The 25,925-nt window shown below is 34.4% G+C and overlaps 1 protein-coding gene and 1 long non-coding RNA gene across 10 annotated transcripts in view; one reads left to right on the forward strand and one right to left on the reverse strand.

Moving 5' to 3' along the window:
• VPS13B (vacuolar protein sorting 13 homolog B) overlaps nucleotides 1–25,925 on the reverse strand; it is a 794,855-nt gene that overhangs the window by 311,022 nt on the left and 457,908 nt on the right. For 7 of the 9 annotated variants that reach the window (XM_053208413.1, XM_053208414.1, XM_053208412.1 and 4 more), the window contains exon 30: nucleotides 19,516–19,627. In XM_053208413.1, the coding sequence (XP_053064388.1) occupies nucleotides 19,516–19,627 (112 nt within the window). Of the gene's footprint in view, nucleotides 1–5,166; nucleotides 5,219–11,214; nucleotides 12,246–19,515; nucleotides 19,628–25,925 lie in introns of those variants that run through there. The other 2 variants (XM_053208418.1, XM_053208417.1) reach the window with 2 other exon arrangements.
• On the forward strand, nucleotides 715–19,674 carry LOC113600643 (uncharacterized). The gene is made up of 3 exons (XR_003421741.2): nucleotides 715–994; nucleotides 9,427–9,554; nucleotides 19,474–19,674. It is a non-coding gene; the product is annotated as an uncharacterized LOC113600643 (long non-coding RNA).

The following is a 25,925-nucleotide window of genomic DNA, read 5'->3' on the forward strand; positions in this document are numbered from 1 at the left end:
AAATACCTAAAGCATATTTCATGTTAATAAACAGGCACATGTATCATTTTTTTGTGATGATGGTCACTTAGAATTTCACTGCATGTATACACCATTATTATATTAACCTGTCCTCTACAGCTGAGCATTTAGATGTTTATCAAATTTTGCCATATATATAATCAGCCACTGTTGCTCATTTATGTTTGAAACGCAGCCTAAAACTATAGTGGTTTAGCACTTCACTGCTCTAGGTGATCTTAGAAGAGTAAAGAGCATGTGTAATTGTCAATTTTGTTTCATTAAAAATGTATAATAGTGCTGATGGCGACTTTGTCAATACTTATTCTTAGTGCCTCTAAACCTCGCATACCCAGGAAAACTACACTCTGAGGCTAGTTTCCTTCTTGAAATTTATATGCCTGTAGGAGACTGTGAGAAGAAAATGCTGATTTAAAAACCAGGTACATAAGGTAAAGTGAGGAAACATAAAGGGCTGTCTATGGTGATGTTACTACTGGCAGTCCCTAGCACTAAATCATCTCTTTCATGGCAATCAGTCCTTAGGAGGATTATCCAATTATGAAAAATAAATACCTTAATGAAAATGAGAGGTGGCAGTTTAAAAGAAAACAGTACCCTTAATTATAATAATGCTCCTAGGTATGGTTAATGACCCTATACATTAAGGAACATAGAACTTTAATGACCTGGACCACACCAGGGTCACAATTGGTAGCGGAACACTGATCAACATATAAAAGCCACCAAACACATGAAAGAAATTACAGTACATCACACATCAAACATTTTGGCCTGGTGCTTCCTTCCTCTAATCCTACTGGCAGGAAATGCTCTACATATCCTTTGAGGTGACCAGACACATTTAAAAGTAGTCCCTGGTTAAAAAAGCTCTTTGGCTACTGCAGTTTTCTCCGAAGAGGAGAGCGCCTTCTGCTCAGCACTGGTCCCTTCACTTCCACTTGAAGCACCTCAAAGGAGCTCCGCTGATGAGGTACTGTAACCACATCATGTCATTTCCTCTTCGCCTGGTTAAAATGTATAGAAAATAAATATAAAAAATGTTTTCATATTTTTATGAGGTAGTATCAGGCAAATTCACTCGCAAATATTATAGATTTAACTATTTTGTTTTGAAATATGTAAAAGTAAGGTGAACATTATGTAAGCAAACACGGTTGGCCCTAAATCATCTTCTAAGTTAGCTTCTTATCAGAAAGTATTTATGGCACTATGAATAAATTTTAAGATTCTCTTTTTAATATTCCCATACTTAGCCTGGAACCTGAACAAATGATCCTGGCACACTATGCAAAGTGAAGGCTGCTAAATTTCTGAGGATGAACATTTTCCAATAAATTCAGTTGGAAAAAAAATAGAGATCCAGATGGAAAGATAACTTTCCCTGAGAGTCATCTGTTCTGTATTAACTAGGATTAAAAAAATCAAAACATATTTGATTTTACTGTGTTATTCTATGGTGTAAATATGTTTATAGTATATTTTGACATTTTTCTAACCAGGATGACAGGATATTAAGAAATGATCATATATTTCATTAACATCTACTCTGTCACCAAACTGAACCAATGACATTGCAATTCTTTAATTCTATGCATGTATTTTTTCCCTAGTTTTTGCATTATTCTTCAAGTTTTGTGGTACTATACCTCAGTTTTATCAGGTGTTCTTTAAAATCACCTGGAAATACTGAGGTTGCGTTTCACTGAACATCAGCTTCGTGACTTCTATTCAGAACTTAAATGACTGGTAATGTGTTCAATGCCACAGACATGCTGTCCATAGTGTGTTTGATAAGCTGACATGGGACAGGGATTCTTTTCACTGTTGTGTCAGTTTATCAAACCCATACCTGGACGACAGTCAATTCAGTTAGAGGACGACGGAGTCCTGGAATAAAAAGCGGCATTTCCTTTTGAGAAGCTATATACTCTGATGTACAAAAGTCCTAAGTATGTATGTATGTATATGACAACGTGCACTAAATAACTGTAGCAATAAATAAAATTCATAGAAATTGGTTCAAAAGCTCACATTATAACCACAGTTATTGAAGTGTATCTTAGGAATATGTCTAATGAATAGAGTTGTCTATTAATAAAAATTTTTCATCTTCTTATATCGAGTTTATGTTTTTCTTACATTCTTTAAAGATTCACATGGAAAATCTGATATTAAGGTATGACCAAGTGAAGTTAAAAGTTGTACTTTAATTTGGATCAAAATCATTTATTTTTGAATTGTGTGATTTGACACTGGCTCACAAACTATGTTGATTTACACATGATATAAGCTATGTGGAGAAAAAATGTTTTCACAACTTATGTCAAAAAAGAATATATGATTATGGAGGTCAGAATAATGGTTATCTTTGGAGTGGAGGGCACGGGGTGGGATGGGAATGAGGAAAAGTTTCTGGAGTGGTGGGTGGTGGTACCTTGGCCATACCTACGTAAAAGTTCATCAAGCTTATAGAAATAATTAATACACTTCCCTAAATTTAAGTTATAACTCAAGATAAAGATATGAAAAAAAGAACAAACTAGAAAAAAAACTAGCTATGTGCTAATTTTTATCTATTTTGGAATCTCATTTGTAATTTTTTCTACCTTTGTCAATGTGGATTAATTTTTAGGTATCTAGTTTTTGCTCAAAGCTCAATGTTAAAAATGATGGGCAAGAAAAGTATTTCAGATTGAGACAATATCTGTCTTCAGCACAGAGGATACAAGGTCTCCAAATAAAGGATAAGTATTTCTAGTAGACAAAATAGGTACAATTGGACTGTTTAAGGACAGTGACCTCAGTCAATATACACTAATATAAGAAATAAAGATAAGTGTACATAGAAGCTGTTGTTTAAATTGGTACTTTAGAAAATAAAAACTTACTTGATCTCATGCAAAAAAACAAGTATTTTTTGGGTAATAGAATCTTATTTGTGGTTAGCAAGTCTTCTCATACAATGTGTAGAGGTAACTTATTATTAACCATACATATTAAATGAATGCATAGATGCCTTCTAACTTGATTTGTATTAGCTTCTACATTTATATAGAGAAGATAAAAAGGGCTTAGTAGACACTCCTAGTCAACACAAAGTAAAAGGGGTCTTCCTCAAGTTATAATTACAAAGCGAACACTACAGCTCGCTTTCACAAGTTTCTTAAACTCAAAGCTGGTCGAAGATTTTAATTTTTTTAAGTAAGCTCAAGGCCCAACATGGGGCTTGAACTTACAGCCCTGAGATCTTCCGAATGAGGCAGCCAGCCACCACCAGATTTTTAAAACTCCATTTATCGGTTTATCTTCTATGCTCTATATCTACTCTTTAATTCATTCAGGGTGATGAACAGGGTACATTATATGAATAACTGTAAGAATAAACATGAGGGTTACTTTTTAATTAAAATATTCAATCTTTGTTATTAATTGAGAAAAAATGTAATTCTTCCTGTACACCAGACACTTAGAGAACAGCAATTTTTACTGTTCTTTAAAGAATAGTCTTATGAGACAGTGGTTCTGTTAAATAGTCTTCCTAAGTATCTTAAAGGTAAACTATGCTCTCTCTTGCTTGTCTCTAAGCCCAGAAGTGTTCAGATAATAATTTCACATGATAATGTTAGTGCCTCAATGAAAATATACAATCAGAAGTGCATATATTATATATCCAGCATACTTTATATAACCAAAATGTATCTGAAAGAAATACAAGATAGATTTTCCAAGTTTATAATATAAAACTGTCATGAAATGAAACTAAACATATTCTATTATTCTGTAACTTCTTTCCAACATGAATTTCTAGTGTAAAGCATCTAAACATATCAATAAAAAGGGTTAAATACATGTAATATAACATTCCAAAATCTATGACAGTAAAACTTAGAGTCATTTCAACACTGTTATTGAGGTAGCTTTTGGCAACAAATAGAAATACATTCATGGAAACCTACATCCTGCTACAGGAAGCCACAAAAGACGCAGTAACATTGGTGAGGGCCAAATGTAAATCCGAAGCCTTCACACTAGATCAGCTGAAGAACACGACAGGGACTAAAAGTCTGCCAATAGTATTTATGAACAAAGCTTTTAGACAAGTTATTCTAAATACCTACTATCCCAATCTCTCTGATTTGCTAAGAGAGAGTTATCTGAAACCAACAGTAAGCATTATAGGATTAGGGACATAACGTCACCAGATATGAAACATATCTTGCCCCAAACCAAAACAATGGTTATTTTGAGAACATTCATACAGAAAGAAAATTAGAAAGAAATTAAAGGTTGGGAGGGGAAGGGCATAGTTTATGGAGATTTGTAAAATTTGATCTTTACAGTATATCTGGAAAATACAGCTCAGAGTTAGAGTAGAAGGTCAGCTAGGTTTTAAGTGAAATTGTAAAAGGACATAGAAGAGAAATACCAACCCTTGAATTGCACATTCATTAGGAATAAAGAAAGGCTATCATTAGTATTTCCAGAAAAAGAATAATCTCTTGTTTGTAAATAAAGACAATTTTTCAAAGCATACATGCACAGTTTTTAATCATATTAATCTCATCTATGAATTTCTATCGGTCATATTGTTTCAATTAACAATTGTTTGGGCCTATGTATATTGTTGAAATGTACATATAAAACAAGATTAACAAAATTAAGTTAGTCTCAACCATGAATTTCAATGGTTACATCAATTTAATGTTATTTCGTATCGGGAACATTAACCCTATGAAAAGCCAGAATCACCATTATAAGGTTAAAAATGACAAAAAGATACTGTCAAGGTTTTAATGTAGGTGAAATATTCTGTTGCATGCAAATGCCTGTCTCTTGGATTGCATCAAGGTCTATTTATTTAAAACCTTAAATGAGATACTTGAGTCCTGATTTTTACTAAACTGTAATTTAAAAAATAACTCATGTGATTGTATATCAAAGTCAAAAAAAAATTAAGACTTTTTTTATAGTGGTTTAAAAAAAATTCGGCTTTAACAAGATTTCAGTAAAGCTTCCATTTAGAAAATGGGTATTTTATGTCAACACTTATGCTGCCAAAATTATCGCCATAAAATGAATTTTTGTAATGAAAGCTACATTTTCTTATCAATTATAAAAGAACAAGCATGTTTTCACACTTACTGTGGTGGGTGGTTAGCACATCAGTCTCACAGTGAGAAGTGGACAGCAACCACTATTGCACAAGTTGTCCATAAAAAAAAGCAAAAAATGGAACAAGTGTTGGAGGAGTACTACTAATGGAAATCTTCTAAGAGAAGATTTCTAAGATAAGCTGAAAATGAATTAGCTCCTCTGTTTGTAATTCCTTAAAAGTAAAATTCCATAAATGAAACCGCCACAGATTGAGTACACCTGTCAGAAGCCTCATTTATAAAAGATGTCTTTAAAATTTACTCAAAATTACCATGGAGTTTTCATATAATGCTTGTAGACAATTTTTAAGAGAATGAAATTCTCTATGGAGAAAAACTGAAACCCAATATTACATTCAATCAATTAAGTACTGAATGTACCAAAAAAGGATTAGCAAATGCCTGTAAAGAAGAAATGGCTGAAAAATTCAACAACTGGCAAGTTTCTAAAAAGCTATGGGATAAATTAGTCACAGATAAAATCCCAGAAGGGACTTCAGAAGACCCACAAATATTTGTGGCTCCTACCAAGAGCTATATGCAGAACTTTACAAATGTCAAATTATAAGAAGAATATAGTTCTCTCAAGTAAATGATGAAGATTAAGAAACTTTGTAATTAAGAGTACAAAAGAGGGATGCTTGGGTGGCTCAGTCGATTAAGCATCTGACTTCAGCTCGGGTCATGAGGTTACAGTCTGTGGGTTCGAGCTCCATGTTGGGCTCTGTGCTGACAGCTCAGAGCCTGGAGCCTGCTTCAGATTTCTGTGTCTCCCTCTCTCTCTGTCCCTCCCCCGCTTGTGCCGTCTCTCAAAAGTAAATAAATAAACATTAAAAAAAAAAGTAAAAAAGAAAAAATGTTTTGAGTATTTTAAAATTCTTTAATAAAATATTTTAGAAAAATGTATGAAGTAAATTTGATTGTTATAATCACTAGTTTAAGTCTTTTAGGGTAGATATTAAAATTTTTGTAAATTTTTAAACAATATGATAGAGCAATGACATTGGAAGTCTGTGTATAATCTTAAATGACTTCCAAATCTATATGTCTAATTCTATAAGCCCCATTTTCATATATGTAGCTTAAACACAGTATTTCTCAATTGCACAGGATGTGAGAGAAAAAAGCCCAAGGTACTAAAACTCCATATAATATGCTTATTTAACTTTGATATAACTTTTGCATATGAAAAATATGTGAACAAACAGTACACAGTTGTTTTAACAGAAGAAAATCAATACCTTCTTCTACACAATTTAAGAGAAAAGTTGTGATATGTAAGAATACTCTGGGAAGAAGAAACACAACAAAGAAAAAAGAGTTTCAACTTTTCCTTCTCTTTCATAATTTTGAGACAGAATTAAAGAAATAATTATACTGAGGTAAACATTTATCATTATGTTTTATAATCACTTAAAATATCTTATGAAATAAAAATCACAGACATATACTGAGTTTATTAATCAGCAAATCTATGTTAATATTTACATCTGGTCATGATTCATTTCACAGTTCAAAACAGATGTGAGAAAAAGCTTGATGACAATCAAAATCATTAGCTAGCGATGTTAATGGGGAGATTTTATGTAGATCATATAGTAAGAAGTACAGCCTAATGAAAATTCTTTCAAAATAGATTTTATGTTCAAGTACATCCAAGGACCAAAGAACTCAAACACTAGGATTATAAGAGTTTCCATCATAAATTATGGCTCTAATAGCTGTAATATTAAGCCATCGTAGCTTGTAATATTTTAGGAAACCTAAGGAAAATGCACTAAAACTTCTGCCTATTAGTTTGTTTCAATTTACTCACTGTTTTTAATTTTTATTTATATTTTTAATGTTTGATTTTGAGAGACAGAGAGAGAGAGAGAGCGCGCGCGCGCGCGAGTGAGCAGGGGAGGGGCAGAGAGAGAGGGAGACACAGAAACTAAAGCAGGCTCCAGGCTGTGAGCTGTCAGCACAGAGCCCGACGCAGGGCTCGAACCCACGAATCGTGAGATCGTGACCTAAGCCGAAGTCAGACGCTCAACCGACTGAGCCACCCAGGGCCCCTCCATTTACTCACTGTTAACAAGAATATTGTTAGAAAAAAAACTAATATCTAAACACATAAAATTTAATGAAATATGAATGCAAAACTTCAAAAAAAATTAAGTTCAACCTTAGCTATACACTGGTTAACTGTAAATTAAACTAAAACCAGCATCTTTTTTTTTTAAAGATCTACTTTTATTTTCTTTTAATTTTTATTTAAATCCAGGTTAGTTAACATGTAGTGCAATGATGACTTCAGGAATAGAATTTAGTGATTCATCACTTACATATAACACCCAGTGCTCATCCCAACAAGCGCCCTCCCCTTAATGCCCATCACCCATTTAACCCATCCATCCACCCCATACACCCCTCCAGCAATCCTCAGTTTGTTCTCTGTGTTTAAGAGTCTCTAATGGCTCACAAATCAAAAAATTAAAGCCAGCATCTTATAAGAAACTCAGTAACAGGCAGCAAAATGTAGTGGTAAAGAGCATGGACAATGGAAACAGGTTCTGTCACTTATTTTATGCGTGACCCAGGAGAAATCACTTAATGTCTGTAGAATCAGTTTCTATGTCTAAAGTACAGACAATCATAATACTTGACTCTTATTACTTAAAGGTTATAGTGAAGTAAGCATTGCACTGAAACATCAAGTAGAATCCTTGACACAAGGGAAGCACTCACTAGATGTTAGCTATTACTGCTGCTGCTGCTGCTGTTCAATTGCAGAAAGGTACCTCAGGCACTGGTATTGAAGGCCAAAGAAAGAAAACATTCTAAGTAAAATAATTATGAATTTTTTTTGTTTTTTGTTTTTTTAAAGAGAAGGATTAAAGCGAGACATTAAAAAGAAAGATGTGATTCTTAGGAATTTTTTTACGTTAATGATGTTGAACAAAGAAAAAGATTTTTCAAGAATTCATAACCTCTCCAATGTAAAGTTTTTATAATAAAAACTCCTTGAAAGGCTAATCTGGAAGATGAGTACATTTCAAGAAAATTGAAAATGCATATATAAAGAAGGGCCACAGCAAAGAACCTACTAAGCATTACTGGGGTAAACAAAATATATTCAATAATTTGAACAAGACTCTTATGTAAGAAGATGACGGCAAGACTTGAAATAGAGACTGAGGTCAGCTCACAGCAGAGGATGCATGTTTGGTTAAAAGAAATTTTGTCATGTTAAAACTTGAGCATTATTACAGATGCTGAGCAGAGTTTCAAAGTGGGACATTAAAGCCCAAATGCCTACAGTATTTTAATTCATACCGTAGTGACGACTGTGAGCCACTTGGGTCTTTTCAATTCACGTGGTAACAAAGAACAGCTGTAATTATTTCAGTTTCCTATTGGTACTGATATATTTGTTCTTCAAAAACCACCCAGTAGCTATCTCACTGACAGAAACGACTCAATTTTCCTTTTACAGTTTCCCAGGTACAGTGATGTCTTGAAGTCTGGAAGTCTTCGTCACAATACGTTCTACAGAAGTTTTCACAGCGTTTTTTAATAATGGAGAACATTTTGTTGGCTAGACACAAAAAGTAGTCTTTAAATAGATTCTTGATCTGTATCTAAAATGGTTCAAAAACAGGCAAGCATTTCTGAGTATGAGGACACTGAAGGGTGCCTACAACATACTGAGTTGAAACAAACCCAAGTTGCAGAACACTATTTAGACCCCATTTTTTAAGACAGGTAGAGCTGGCTTGTCACTCTCTTACAGACACACAGAAGTGGTCTAAAAAAGTGTCAACCTGTTAACAATGGCCACAAAGTAAGGAAATAGCCAGCAATCAGAATAAGCAGTGGGATTCTATTTTCTATAGCATATATCATTTAACTTAAACAATGAACACTACACTTTTATTTTAAAAACCTTAATACAGGCTTATTAAAAGAGTAAAATAAAGGTAGATTTACTATTAAAAAGGTATCATTTCAACACTTTGTTATTTTAAAAAATTCTATTTTAACTTTTCATATTTTAATTTGATAACAAGACTACTAAATAATGATAAACTGAATTGTAAACAATTTTTTAAAGGATTTTTATGGAAGGATTTATATTTTATAAATGGATTTATAAAAGGATTTTTAAAAACAGATCACTAAAACATACTGAAAAAATGATGCATTTACTTAAATAGACTCATGAATAATAATGTCAATGTTTCTATTCTCTTCCACTTTTAAAAAGAAAAATCATTGAATGGAAATGAAGAATACTTTTTCCCTGTTCCTTCCTGTGAAACCTGTCTGGATGGAACTTCCGGAATCATTCTCTCCTCGTATCATAATTTTCAGAAGATGTACAGACTTAATGCCGTAAGGACACGAAAAAGTTTAGGGTGCAAGTTCATAACTTCTGATTTTGCTTATTTCATTAATCCAGGCTCTGGGGGAGGTGTTGTAGATAAAGTGTGAATTATTATGCTATTGAATCTATCAGAGCTTTACAATGTAATTTCATCGACTTGAATAATATGGTTGGGGTCTTGAGTTCAATGAAGGGAGGTACCATTTCTAGCATTGGTGTTACATACACTGTAGGCACTCAGTAGATATCTGCTGAATAAGTGAAATAATTAATATTTTAAAAATAAGTGAATTAAAGTAATAAATGAATTAATGCATGTATACATACATGCAATGTGATAGCACGAATGTCTCAAAAAATCCCTACTGTTCTAATGACTGATGTAGAGCTATTTATTCTATTTCTCTTATTTAAAAAAATAGTTAAACATCATTTAAAACAATAAAAATTAAGTTAAAATACTTGTAAGACTGTATTCAGGTTTATAGTCAATGAAATTTTTAGGTAAGTCCTAGGAAGTAGAGATAATATAAATCCAATGTAATTTTCCTACAGTGAGTATACTATAGAATGGCATAAGGTCCTGACTGATACTTACATCCATTTTTTTTTTTTAGTAGAAACAAACAAACTCTCAAGTTACTGAGCTGCAGATGATATACCAGCATTTGAAGAACATAGTTTCCAAAAATATATATAAATCATTCACATAAAAAAGTATAACTAAATTTATTAAATCATTAATGTGCTTAAGTTACAAACACATTTAAACAGTTTACTTCATAATGCTTATTTTAATTTCCTTAAATCAGCCTATGAAGGAACACTTTTCAGCATAGGTCATTTTTTTTTTTTTAATCTGCCTTTTAACCTTTTATCCCTAAATGTTTCTCTGTTGCTCTTTAGCCAGAGACAAGAACCTGAATCATCTCTGAGAGAATGAGATTGTGTAAGATAGAGGGAAATCTATCAGGCCAAACTGTGTTTCAGAACTTCAGTGTAAGTCAGGGAAAAAAAGAGTTGAACACATCATAGGAGAATCTCAGAAAGAGGTGAAAGGAAACTGGGAGATCACCTTATGCAGGAATTAGTAGTTGGAAACTAGAAAGATCAGTAGACTAAAAGGAGGAAGTAGGTAAAAACAGCAGAGGGTCAAGAGAGGAATTCATGAAAACATATAGCTGGGCATGAACACTGGATAAATAACATATATGCTCTGTTGTTTTCTAGTGGATCAGATCTTTTGAGACTAATGAGGTGCAAATTCATGTAAGTTGTCAGTAATTTAATACATGTTTTATTATTTTACATTTTCTGAATCATAGACCCCAAAAGTAACAACCACTATCAACTGCAAATCTGTAAAAACTCTGAACTTAAAAAAAGACTCCATTGAGGACGGTCTTGCTAGGGAACAGGAAAATGTGGGGATGAAAGATACTTACTTGCTGTCACAGTGTTTGAATGTTTGGCATTAAAAATTATCAGCATTTATTAAAATATATTTTTTAAACCTTGTTTGTTCAAAAGATTTGGAAACCACCAACACAAGGTGTGGCCCTTGAAGCAGCACATCAATATCACCCAGCATCAGTGTTCTATGCAACCATGTGGGCGCTTGGTGGAAATAGGGAATTTCAGGCCCCATTCCAGACCTCCCAAGTCAAAAGCTGCATTTGAACAGATCCGCAGGTGATTTATAGATACATTCAATTTAAGAAGCACTGGCCTAGGGGCTCTTGGGTGGCTTAGTCAGCTAAATGGTTAAGCATCCAACTTTGCCTCAGGTCATGATCTCACAGCTCATGGGTTCAAGCCCCACTTCCGGTTCTGTGCTGACAGCTCAGAGTCTGCAGACTGCTTTGGATTCTGTGTCTCCCATTCCCTCTGCCCCTCCCCTGCTTATGCTCTCTCTCTCTCAAAAATGAATAAACATAAAAAAATTTTTTTTAAAAAGCAGCACTGGTCTAATTCAACATATAACCAACCCCTTCTTACCCTTCTACATGGTTGATCAGCCTCTGCTATGTCAGCAAGGGGGAGCTCAGTATCTCCTAAGATTGTCAACATTTCAAAAAAATGTAAATTCCTGTTCTCCACCTGCCAAACCCCAAACTAAATCCTCCCCAGTTTTCCTTCCCTCAGTTAATTTCATCTTTCCAGTTGCTTAGGCCATACAACTGAATTATCCTTATCTCCGTTGTCTCAAATTCCATGTGCAATCCATCTGCAACTTCTCCTGGCTCTACCACTAAAATATGTCCAGAATCTGACCACTTCTCATCACCTCCACAGCCACTACCATCAGCCAAACCACCATCATCTCCTGCCAAGATTAGTGCAACAGTCACAGACCCTTGCCCTTCCCTGCCTGCAGTCTATTCTTCACGTGTTGGCCTGAATTATCTGCTTAAATATAAATTGGATCCTGCCACTCCTCCAGCTCAAACTCTCTGAAGGCTTCTCATCTGATGAAGAAATCAACCCCTCAAAAATCAGAAAACTTTCATATCACATATTCGGTTAATTCAAATGACAGAAATTATCCTTAACATGACTCCTCTAGAGATCAATGTCAAACTCTCATTTGTTCTTCTGAACTGTGACTCCTTTGTATTAAAGGCAGATTTCACCTGTTTTCAAATGTATATTTTTAGTCCTTGCTGGTGATCCCTTCATGTCCTTTTGCAGGTAGATATCTGGTAAACAACAAAATCATTATTTCAAAATTCTTCATGTGTTGATTATTTTCCTCCACAACCACCTCCCACTCAAAATGGTAGCCAAACGCCTCACAATGGCCTCTAAGTTTCCTCCATACTGTCTCTCACCACACTGATTCAGGCATATACTGCTTCAGCTGCCAGTGGCTTCATTTGTACACTCCTGTTCCAGGATCCTTATGCTTTCTCAGTGAGCCATTCCTTCTCTTATTAGGCCATGATGTCCATCTCTAACTCCCCATTTTCTGTCTTCTTTCCTGCTTCCACAACAAGTATTATAAAATATTTTAAATTTGTGACTGTCTCCCCCATTAAATATAAGTTCCATAAGAGCAAGGCTTTTTTTCTTTGTCTTGACACTCATCCAATACCTAGAAAGGTGCCTAATGTGCCGTAGGCTCACAAAAAAACATTTGTTAAATAATGAATAAAGAATAGCCCCATTGTTATTACTTTTATAACTGAAAGGTCTTCATTCCATTGAGCTGCAAGTTGTCATTGTAATATTCACTAATTTAATGATCTTAGGTCTGTTCTTAGCTTCAGAAGGAATAAAACTATTCCCTGTGACACATGACAGGTCAAGTATTTAAAGAATGGTCCTATGTCCCCTAGTTTTCTCATCTTCAGATTTAAGATCTTCAGTTATTTCAGTCTTACTATTGTTCCTTCAAAGTTTTTTTTTTTTTTTTATTGGTTGCATTTAGGATTTTTTTGAATTTTCACATACATATTTTTAATAATGAAAATACCTTTTAATTTTTTTATTTTTATTTTTTTAATGTTTATTGTATTTTTGAGACAGAGAGAGTCAGCGCGTGAGCGGGGGAGGGGCAGAGAGAGAGACACACAGAATCTGAAGCAGGCTCCAGTCTCTGAGCTGCCAGCACAGAGCCCGACGCGGGGCTCAAACTCATCAACTGCGAGATCATGACCTGAGCCAAAGTCGGACACTCTACCGACTGAGCCACCCAGGCACCCTGAAAATACCCAACTTTTTAAAGGTAAAGGCATCTCCTTTCTCCCAGGTACAGACATATTTTAGACCTGCGAACCTGTGCTGGGGGAGACAGATGTTGCATTCTCTCTCTCCTTGCTCAGCATTCTCCCTCAGCCCATCAGGGAGGAGTCTCTTTATTTTTGATTTTCAGTAAATTGACCATATTGTCCCTGGATGTAGTTTTCTTTGCATATATTTTGCTTTTATTGAGGATAGGGTACTAGGTTTCTTGGGTCTGCTGGTTAATGAGTATTGCTAATTTTAGAAAACTCTCAAGGGTTATCCTTTTAGTTATGCCTTTTGTTGTTCTTTCTCCTACTTACACATACATTAGACCATTTGGCAGTGACCCACATGTTTTTCAGTGTTCACTTTTTCCTCCTCTCTGTGCTTCAGTTTGGATAATTTCTATTTAGCTATGTCTAAATTCACTAAATCCTATCTTCTGCTTTGCCCATTTACTGTTATAGCTATCCAATGACTCCTTAATTACAGATAGTGTATTTTTCAGTTTTAGAATTTTAAATAGACCTCGTTTCTATGAACTCTTTATCTTTTCAACATTTTTAAAATACTATTAACAATTATTTAAAACTCCTGTCTACTTATTCCAACATCTCAATCATCTGTAGGTCTTCTTCTACGAGCTAAATTTTCTCCTGATAATGGATCTAATTTCCTTGCTTCTTTGATATTTTATAATTTTTGATTATGTATTGGACATCATATATAAAAAGACTAAAACAAGTTAAGTTATTTCCCCTAGAGAAGGTACACATTTTCCTGCCAGGCAGAATGGGTAAGCAGGGGATAATTTTGATTCAATCATTAACTGAGCTAAGTTGGGGTTGGTTTACAGCTTTAAACTTAATTTGCCTCTGGTTTCAAAGGTCCCAAGGGCAAGACTTGTCCTGTGTTTGTTGTAGGCCTCTCCTAGTAGACTTGTACTATATATATATGAAATATAATGCAAGACACAAATGTGAACCACCTCTGTAACTTAAAATTTGCTAATAGTTACACTGAAAAAAGGTTTAAAAATACAGTGGGAAAGAGTTGTAATAATGTATTTAACTCAACACATCCAAGTATTGCTATCATTATATAAAATCAACATAAAGATTAAGGAGATATTTTATTAATTATTCAAAATATTGTGTGTATTTTATACTTCTAGAACATCTCAATTTGGACTAGCCACATGCTTTTTTTAAAGTATCTTATCTTACCTGATCTTAGAGAGTGCCAGCAGAGGAGAGGGGCAGAGGAGGGGGGTTAGGGGAGGGAAGGGAGAAGGAGTGCGAGGGAGGGAGAGGGAGGGAGAAGGAAGGAGGAGGCTGGGGGGAGGGAGGGGGAGAGGGGGAGAGGGGGAGAGGGGGAGAGAGGGAGAGGGGGAGAGAGGGAGGGAGGGGGAGGGGGAGGGAGGGAGGGAGGGAGGGAGAGAGAGAGAGAGAGAGAGAGAGAAAGAGAATGAATGAATCCCAAGAAGGCTTCACCCTCACCACAGAGCCTGACGTGGGGTTCGATCCCATGACCCCAGGATCGTGACCTGAGCCAAAACCAAGAGTCCATCATTTGACCTGCTAAGTGACCCAGGTGCCCCTGGACTAGCCACATTCCAAAAGCAGAAAAGCCATAGTAGTTAGTGACTACTGTATTGAAGAGTACACCTCCAACATGGCTTTATCTTTTAAAGAATGTGAAACTTTGTGATATTCAATTTCTTCTTACCAGCTCCCTCTCCCCACCCAACACTCAAAAAAACAAAAACAAAAACAAAAACAAAAACAAAAAAACAAAACAAAAAAAACCACTATGGATGACTGTGTGTTTGGGGTTCCTCCAGATTCCAATGTGTCACTCTAGCTCATGACCAATAAATGTCCCTTGATTTATTCCTTTCCACAATAAAATATCCCTGCTTATAGCAGATAAGGCAAATAATTCCAAAGGTGAAAAGTGCATCCAGTCTCCATACACCTAGAACAGGTATTTCTCTTTCTGGAATTTAATTCCTCTAGACCAATTTGTGACATCAATCTTTGATTTAAAACGATCGGCTCTATTGAGATACAATTTACATCCAATAAAATTGATCCTTTTGAGGTGTACAATTTAGTTTTTTGTATATTCTCATTGCACTCACTATACCTCACTCACTGTACAAGTACTCACTGGACAAATTATTGTACATCACCACTATCTAATTCTAGAACACTACTATCACCCCAAAAAGAAATTCTATACCCATTAGCAGTCATTCTTCTCTTCTGTCTTAGCAACCACTCTTCTACTGTCTCAATGGATGTGTCTGTTCTGGTCATTCCATTTAAATATAAATAGAATCATATAATATGTGGCTTTTTTGTCTGGTTTCTTTTACTTTGCGTGTTTCCAAGGTTGATCTATGTTAAAACATAGACTTTATTCCTCTCTATGGCAGAATACTATTCTATTACATGAGTATACCACATGTGTTTAGCCATTTGTCAACTGAAAAACCTTTGGGTATTTTCCACTTCTAGCTATTATGAGTAGTGCTGCTACGACCACTGTGGGTATGCGTTTGTGTGACACAGTTTTTAATCACCTTGGAGACATACCTAGGAGTAGAATTGCTGCATCATATGATGACTCTATGTTTAACCTTATGAGGTGTTTCTCGCAGTAGCAGCACTATTTTACATTCCCACGGAAATGCATGAGGGTTCCAATTTCTCCACATAAGTTGTCTTTTTTATTATAGCCATCCTACTGGGTATAGTTTTGACCTGCATGTCTCTAATGACTAATTGGGTTGAAAATCTTAACACGTGCTTATTGGCCATGTTTATATCTTCTTTGCATATTTATCTATGCAAATCCTTTGCCCATTTATTATTTGGGTTGTTCTTCTATTATTGGCTGTAAGAGTTCTTTATGTATTCTGGATACAAGTCTCTTATCAGATACATGATTTGTAAATATTTTCTCATATTCTATAGACTGTCACTTTCTTGACAGAGTTCTCTGTAGCACAAAAATTTACAATTTTGATAAAACTGAACTTACCTATTTTTTTTCTTTTGTCCCCTCCTCAGCTTTTGGTGCCATTTTAAAGAAGCCATTACCTAACCCAAGGGCACAAAGATTCATTCCTTTCCTTCCTCCTATAAATTCCAGAATTTTACTTCTTATATTTATATCTCTTATATTTACATCATAATTTTTATGTATGGTATAAGGTAAATGTCCAAATTCATGTAAATATTCAGTAGTCCGAATACTATTTGTTGAAAAGACTGTGCTTCACTACTGAATTATCTTGGGTTATCAAAAACCAATGGATAGTAAATGTGATGGTTTGTTGGTGGAATCTCAATTCCATTCATTTATATGTATCTATCCTCATGCCAGTATTCCATTGTCTTGATTACTACTGTTTTATCCTAAGTTTTGAAATCAGGATGTGTCCACCTTCCAACTTCTTCTTTTCCAGTATTGCTTGGGCCTACTGAATTTCCATATGAATTTTAGGACCAGTTCTGTCAATCTCTGCCAATAAATTAGCTGAAATTTTGATGTGTGGATTATGATGAATGCAAATTATTTGGGCGAGTACTGCCATCTAACATTAATTAAGTCTTCTGATCTATGCACATGGGATATTATTTCATGTATTTAGATCTTCTTAAGATTCTTTGTACATAGGATATGATTCCATGTATTTTAGATCTTTAATTTCTTTCACCCATGTTTTGTAATTTTCAAAGGGTTAAGTTTTGCACATCTTTTGGTAAATTTATTCATAAGTATTTAATTCTTTCTGATGCGATTATAAATGTAATTATTTTCTTAATTTCACTTTTAGGTAGTGCATAGGTTAGTGTTACTATGAGCTGACTTTTATAATTTGATTTTGTATCCTGCAACCTTGCTGAACTTACTTGCCCAAAAGTTTTCCAGTGGATTCCTTAAGATTTGGTATATACAAGATCATGTCATCTACAAAAAGACAGTTCTACTTCCTCCTTACAATCTGGGTGTCTTTTATTTCATTTTCTTGCCTAACTTCCCTAGATAGAACCTCTAGTATAAGGCTACATAGAAGTGGCAAGAGCAGATATCCTTGTCTTGTTCCTGATCTTAGGGAGAAAGCATATAGTTTTTCACCACCAAATATGTTGGTTATGGATTTTTATAGATGCCACTGATCTGGTTGAGGAAGTTAGAAAAGTCAAGAGAGAAATAAAAAAACACTAAGAGAAGATTAAAAGAAAGAGGAAGTAAAAATATGCAGTGGGAGAGTGCAATGACTAAATGATATGATCAAGGAGAGGGACTAAATGATAGAAATACAAATCTAAAAACAGTTCTGAAAGGAATTCATAAAAAAAAATTCTGAAATGCTCTGCCTTTAGTTAAGTGTATGCTTTTGGCAAATCATGCAAAAATTCTGTGCACCTTGGTTTGTCAATTATAAAAAAACTGGGGCATTTATTCTATAAAGTACCTTTTTTATACTTTTTATGTACTTAGTACATATTTTTATATATTTTGCATGTTTCAGGATATGAGGCACTGAAGATCTAAAAGAGATACTATGTTATTTACACTTAATTTACTTTTTGGCTTTATATTTCCATATTCTACAAAATAATTCAGGTAGCGAAACAGGGAAGGAAACGAGATAGGGAAAGAAGGTAGAAAGTAAAGAAAAAGAAATATAGAAAAGGAAAAGATAAAGAATAAAGATACAGAAAGGGAAGGAAAAAATAAGTATGAAGAAAATATGGAAAGTAAATACGGACAGCGACTGAGAAAAAATAGTTCAAGGACAATGAGAAGAAAGCAATGACAAACAGGCCTAAGGGAGCCATATCTTCACAAATGACTTCTAAGGAGCCAGAATGTGGACAGGGCAGAGGAGGAAAGGAGTTCACTTTATTGATGGTGATAAGATCTTTTAATAGAAAACATATTTCTTTCACCATAAGTAAGACCCTCTTTGAGGGCCGCTTACTTCTGAAATGAAAAATAAAAGATAAATACACCTGAAAACCTTTTCAAATGTTAGAAGATTAAATTATTTTCGCCCAGAAAAAATTCTACTGTAATCCTTCCCCTAGATACTGAGAGAGTAAACAGTTATGAGTTGTGATCTTGTGTCTACCATCATCACTTAACCAGAGACAGCTATTGTTTTGGATCCTCAGTTTCCTTATCTATAAAATAAGGCAGCTGGATTAGAAAATTCCAAAGGCCTCCTTCAGTTCTCACATTCTGAGATTCTACGTAAGCTAGCAAAATAAGAACTTATTTAAAGGATGAATACTATAAGCTACCAACAAAAGTAATACAAGAAAGAGAACATGATATGTAATTCAAAAGAAAAAAATACAAATAACGGAAAAATCTGAGACAATCAAATCCCTAGGTCTGCTTAAAGTAAAAATTGCTATCAACTTCTAGGTGGTAAGTGCATTACAAAGATCAGAATCTTTCCTAACGGTAACATTTATTGGAGAACAGTAGGAATTTATTTTTAAAAGAATGACACCACCTCATCTGAGAAGCAGACCAGCAGGATGAATAAGAAGACACTTGTTCATCTGTACTTCTGTGATTTTTCTCACTTGGTATTATTTGCAACTGCACTTTTATGTCTGACAGCAGTGCCAGTATGAATGATGTATTATTTTTATCATGTTGATTACACATGTTCACCAGTTTAGTTGTCCATATATGCTTGGTGTGGTTTGCAAATACTCAGTGACAAAATCCAGAGCATGGCATTTTCACAGAAAGTGTTTACTGTGAAATTTCTCCTTAGAAGTTTGCTTTTCTTTACAGCTTTGATCCACATGACATCCACAGACCTACGTTTCAAATAATGGCTTATAGTTAAATTAAGAAAATGACTGCAGTAGGATGTGGTAGTTCTGGAGCGAACCTCAGTTTCTTATGTGATTAGAGATTTGGTCAAATTTAAAGTCTGCTAAAATTTTCCAAACTGCGCTTCTTCAGTTTTATGGGGCCTTGGTACTTACATTCTGTTATTCATCAACACTTCACAGAAATACTTGATTTGTCTGAATGAATTTAAAAAACCACAACTGAAGAAAATCAGAAAAACCTGGTTTTAAATATCAAAAGATCCCAAATGAAAAGTATTTCTACAGGCCACACTAAGCAAGTTTTATTGATCAGTGTACTTCTTTGCAGGATGAAATTGCTGCAAGATCGAAGATAAGAAAATAAACTTACTGGTAAATATCTTTCCTGAGGACAGTTCTGCCAAGGGGATTGTCAGCTTGGGGAGCCATAGCAACAGAGCCAATCTTCAAAACCATGGTGTCTTCTTTTGCTGCCTGATTAACTGTAATAAAAGAAATCGATTCATGAGGTATTCAGTGGGTCTGTGTGTACTTTATGCATATGGAGAAATGTAAATAACGGGTAGAGACACATGAAGATAAAACCAATAAATGAGGGCAAGGAAAAAATTATGTGAAAAATAAAAATATTTGAGGCTTTTGAGAACTACTTCCTTTATATCCCATTAAGTAATTTTCCGTTGTGCACAATTAAAATGATAATTAAAAAACCCAACAACTCCATCCCAACATTAAAACATACGATGTTAACTACGTATGAGTAGTGTTAAAGTAGTATGTTTCTCAAATTTCATAATCTTATGCTACTACATCTTTCTCCCAAGTGACTGTCAGCCCTGGGTTTTTGACACTGCCATTGCAGTGTATGCATATATTATTGTCAACAAAGATATTAAAGGTCACTACAAGGTCAGTGACAGATTCTCAAACCATTTAAATCTACATGACAAATAATAATAAAATACAATACACACACACATATGTACACACATGGTCACAGCACTTCAATTTCTGACTTCTAACATGTCAGAAATTCCAAAAGAAATATAATGGCTGCCAATGGTAAAGAAAAAAAAAACAGGTAATTGTTTAATATACAAGGACATTTCAATGTGTTATTCTAGGCACTTTTTAATTTAAGTAATTTCTACTGTGAAATTGCTTGAGAAATAATTTCATACCTATGTAAAACTTCCACCTCCTAATGGAATCTAACACTAAGGTAAGTAATCTCAGAAAACAATAAAAAAATGAAAAACAATATATATATGTATATATATATATTTAAATTCTGATCCTTTGTATTGAATAAAGCAACAGTATTTTGCCATGTTCTTATAAAGTTTAACAATTTTTCTGTAAATCACTGGCTAATTCAATGTCTTTTCTAAGGACCATTTGAAATGGATAAGGGTTCTTCATGGTCCCATTAATTTATATTAATATAAATTTATATTCTACTCCCTCTTGTCCAACAGATGATGCCATTGTAGTAGCTTTCAAAAATTGTTTAAAATTGCTAGCAATATACAACTTTGTGGCTTTTGAAGAAAACAGATACTCAAACTCATCGTTTCTCCCAAGAAACTATCATCTGCCACAAATGGAACAGAACAGGACTGGCTGCAAGACCTCGGGAATATCCTGAACAGAACACGCCTACAAAGGCATACAATCCATATTTCCCAAACTGTGGTGCCCAAAGAATGCAAAAGCTAAGAGATTATTTCCAGCTGCTTCAGCAGTACACTCAGTATGGTCTGACTTACATTAGACTAAAAAAGAAAGTCAGAATTAAGAAAATCAGAAAAAGTTAGAAGAAAGATACTCAGGAAAAGAAGGAACCAGGATAAGATGTACATAAAGGGAATGGCAAAACAGCTGGGAGGTGGGGGTCACAAGGACAGAAAAGGGGGGAAAAAGAGATGAGCTATCATAATAAATATTAGCATGTGGATGGTGCAATAAAGACAGTACTTTTAAATGTCCACAGCAAAAAAGATCAAATAGAAAACGGCTTCTCATGCAGCTGTACTCTTTTCAAATGACTAGAGGTCTGGTTTGATTATAGGTCCTTATACTATGAACATTGTTTACATTTCACAGATCTTGCATTTTATGCCAAGCTTATCAAATAGTTCCATGTGGGGAAAACCTCTGATTAAGCAGCAGGCATCAATTAAATCAATAAATAGTAAGTCTAGAGAATAGACCATACCACAAAAGTGCAATTAGTATACTTGCTAACTGTTCTTCCAGGCTACAGATACTACTCACCATATAAAAGTCTGAAATGTAATAGAAACACTGCAGTAAATGAGGTACATATGGAAGAAAAATGACGTACTTGGTGTTACATACAAAGCCAGATCCAAGAACAGAATTCTGTTTCTGTTAGAGCCAAAAGTGTTCTCACTAGATTATACTGACTATAAAGTTTTAATAATAAAGAAAAGCACTGAATGCAGATCATTCACAAACTAAATAAAAATAATCAATTTTATTATAGAAAGTATTTAGCTTATCAAAATGTACCTTTGAGATAGAAGAAAAAATAATAAAATATGTATTTATATAAGAAAGTGCTTTGATTCAGTTCTTTAGTTACTTTATAATTAGAAAAAAGTAAGCTTCCCCTTTTTTGGTTTATTTCACCTGCATTTAATAGTTGGACCATATGAGGAAATGTTCCCTCTAGATGCATTTTCAACATGAAAATGAATGCCTTCCTTCTTTGCTTAAACTGTATTTTTAAAAATTTAGGCTCATGCGGAACTACTTACTCTAGAAGACTCATATTAGATCCAAAAAAACAGTCCTCTATTCTGAAATAAATAGCTTAAACTGGAAGTCAAACACCTGTATTCAGGATCTTGATAATGATTGCACATAATGCAAACAATATTCAAGTTGAAAACCAGACTTTCAGTATCATTTGTTTAAATAAAATATTAGAATGTTAAGTATATTTTTCTTATTATTAACTGATTTTACACATGAACTATTAAAAACTTTTACAGTTAATGTAATGTGAAATGTAAGTCTGAAAGATTGTATCTTTTCTTGGTGCAAGAAGAGTGTGTATTGAAAATGAAAACGTTACGAACAACTTTGAAATTATGAGCTTAAGTGACCAGAACCTGAAGTTTAAATAAAGAGCAGAATTTTCATGCAATTGTTGGATAACATAAGACTGTTATTTATAAATAACTTTTCATAAATCCAGCAAGAAATAAGTGTTTCAGAGACTTCTTCCTTTAGGATTCTCAATATAAACTCAACAGAATAAAACATCTCAAGTCCCAAGAGTATTTGAACTTGCCTCTGTGCAATGTTACACTTTTATAAACCCCTAATTGTAGTGACAACCCTACACAAAGTTATCATGGGTGAATTAATCATTTGAATTAAGAGCAGCAATGATGAAAGACAAAGTGTCAAAAAACATGTAGAATGTGCCAAAAGTTTTGAATATTTGGCATGCAATATAACTACAGAAGGCTATCTATCTATCTACCTACCTACTACCTACCTACCTACCTACCTACCTACAAGATATATCTATCTATATAAATTATAGACAGGCACATTCTAGAAAGTCATTACTTCTCAGAGATAGTTTATAGATATAAGACCCTTAAACAACAAGGGTTTGAACTGTGCAGGTCTGCTTATATGTAGATTTTTAAAAATAAACATATTAGAAAAATTTTGGAGACTGGAGACAATTTAAAACAATGCTGATGAACTGTGTAACCCAGAAATACTGAAAAAGTTTAGAAAAAGTTAGGTACTATTGTAAGAATACTGCATAGAATACATATGACATATAAAAATATGTGTTAACTGACTGTGCTATTGGTAAGGCTTCCTATCAACAGTAGGCAATTAGTAGTTAAGTTCTGGAGGAGTCCAAAGTTATACGTGGATTTGCAACGGGGGCAAGGGGGCTTGGTGCCCCTAACCTCTGCATTGTTCAAGGGTCAACTACATAGGTATAAGATATATACATGTAGATATAAATACAGATATACACATAGACATAGACACACACAGAGGCAGAGGGAGAGAAGAAAAGAGAAGAGATATATGCAATACAACGTAGTCCAGACAAAAGACTTAATACACAAAGAGTTCTTACTAATTGATAAGGAAAAGATGAGCAACTACCTAGAAAAAGAATGCAATTTTAATTAATGAGACTGACAAAAACCCAAAACTCTGTCAGAATCAGAGTAAGGAAATAGTAAACTGGTGCAGCTATTTAGACAGGCAATTTGACATCCCTTAACATCTTAAAGGTACATGCCCTTTGATCTAGCAATCTTTTTTGCTAGAAATTTATTTATATACATACTCACCCAAGTCATGAAAAATGCCACTAAAAAGGTGTTTACTGCAAAAAGTGTTTGTATAAAGGATTTAAATTAACCACAAGTTCACAGAGAAACAGACTATATTTTCCAAAATGGCTGTAACAAAATGCACTCTTTTTTCCATATGCTCTTATTCAAGGTTACCTGCTTAGGAAGTACTTAGGCATGTGGATTTTGAAATTCTACCCTAAAAATCCTACAATAACCACCACCAAAAAAACAAAGAACTTTAAAAATAAGAAAGCAAAAGGCTAGAAATATTTTTGCAATTCCAATCAATTGAGGATTTTCCTAGTTAAAGCAGCTGAATAGTAAATTTATTTTTTTTAATTTTTTTAATGTTTCTTATTTTCGAGAGAGAGACAGACAGAGCATGAGCAAGGGAAAGGACAGAGAGAGAGAGAGTGAGACACAGAATGCAAAGCAGGCTCCAGGCTCCGAGCTGACAGTACAGAGCAGAATGCAGGCTCAAACCCACAAACCATGAGATCATGACCTGAGTCAAAGTCCGACGCTTAACAGATTGGGTCACTTAGGCGCCCCACTGAATGGTAAATTTAATACAACACCAACAAAATTGTGTGATATGTAGTATTAATGATTATAATACAGTAAACCAAAAAACAAACAAAACAAACACACAAAAGAAATAAAGCTGTTTTCTCTCCCTTTTCCCAAATAGCCAGATTTTTATTCCTTCTGACATGTACACAAATCAGTGAAGCACAGAACCTGTTTCAATAAACCATCTCTGCAAATGATAGGAAAATAAAGCTAGAGTGAACTACTGAACTTCTAACCTCTGTCTCGTTGAAGAGGTGCTCAGTGTACAGGTGCTCCCATCCTTACTAAGAGTGAGCCCTCTTATATTCTGAACTATGCCTGCACATGAGTGTTGTTCAGAAAATACCACAAATCCTGCCTTAGTCAAAAAGGTGTCCAAGCAGACTGGAGGTTCCTCCAAAACAAAGAATTCTCAACACAGAATTACCATATGATCCAGCAATTCCATTCCTAGGTACATATCCCAAAGAAGTGAAAATGGGCTCAACAGACACTTGTATGCCAGTGTTCACAGCACCACTACTCACAACAGCCAACACAAAGGTGGCAACAACACAAGTGTCTAATAGATGAAAGTTAACAAAATGTGGCACGTCCATACAATGAAGTATTATCCAGCCACAAAGATGAAGCTCTGATACCTGCTACAATTCGGATGGACCTTAAAAACATCATGCTAAGTGAAATAAGCCAAATATTTATGATTCTGCTTACATGTCTGTCTGCTTACAGAATAAGCAAATTCATAGACACAGAAAGTAATGAGTACAGAGTTTGTGATGATGAAAACATTTGGAAACAGATAGTGGTCATGGTTGTAAAACCTGGGCAATGTAATTTATGCTGTCAATGTACACTTGAAAATAATTACAAATGGAAAAAATCTTGTTATGTGTATTTTACCACAATAAAAAAATTGAAAAAAAAAAAGACTTCTGACTCAATGACTGAGATAATTTATACTTTATAGATAAAGTCTATCTTAAGAAGAAACATTTAACACCATAAATAAGGTTCACCTAAGGGCCATGACACTGATGTGGGTGGTGAAAAGAAGTTGTCATGTAAGTTTCTCTCACATGTATGTATGTTTACAAAATTTTATTCAAAGGAGTTCTAGAATGAATGTCTAACTGAAAGAATAAGTCACTATGAAAATGTCCCTCCTATTAACAAGTACCAAAGACATCTCAAATCATTCAGTACATCAAACAGGTAAAATATTTTATGATGAATAAGCAAATGTTGGATGCAGATCAAATGTGCACATAGAGGAAAGCTATGTCTGATTCTGGAAGATTTATCAGTATAAAATACTATTGAACACCTATTTAAAAAGTCTAAGCTAGGCTGGCTCATCCTGAAAAAGCAACATATTGCTACTGCTCTACATTCTAGGCCCAATTTCAAAACTTAAATGGGAGATGAAGCATATACATTCGGTTTTTCTTTTTATTTGTATTTGTGATCAATATTGACGTTTTAGGATGTGAAGTTTAAGGTGTGAGACCTTAAAATAGCATTAGGGATATTAGAGGAAGAAGGATTCAATCTAGGATTAGTTAGCAGGCAATTACTATTTAGACGCCAATTACATCACATAATTTGAGGACGATTTGTAATTCCTGAACACTTCTGTAGCAGTAAAAACTCACCACAGATAGGTTGCTTTGCTTCCTGATTTGTCTGCACGACCTTTCCCAATTTTTTCATACAGCACTCCTGTATTTCTCTCCACCTCATACTACCCTCTCATCTCTAATAACACTTTTTTTCCCTTAGATTTCCATGAAGTTTTGGGCCTTACCACTTGTTTACACTCAAATGAAAATAATTAGAA

The sequence above is a fragment of the Acinonyx jubatus genome, chromosome F2 (assembly GCF_027475565.1).
Source record: "Acinonyx jubatus isolate Ajub_Pintada_27869175 chromosome F2, VMU_Ajub_asm_v1.0, whole genome shotgun sequence".
Classification (NCBI taxonomy): domain Eukaryota; kingdom Metazoa; phylum Chordata; class Mammalia; order Carnivora; family Felidae; genus Acinonyx; species Acinonyx jubatus.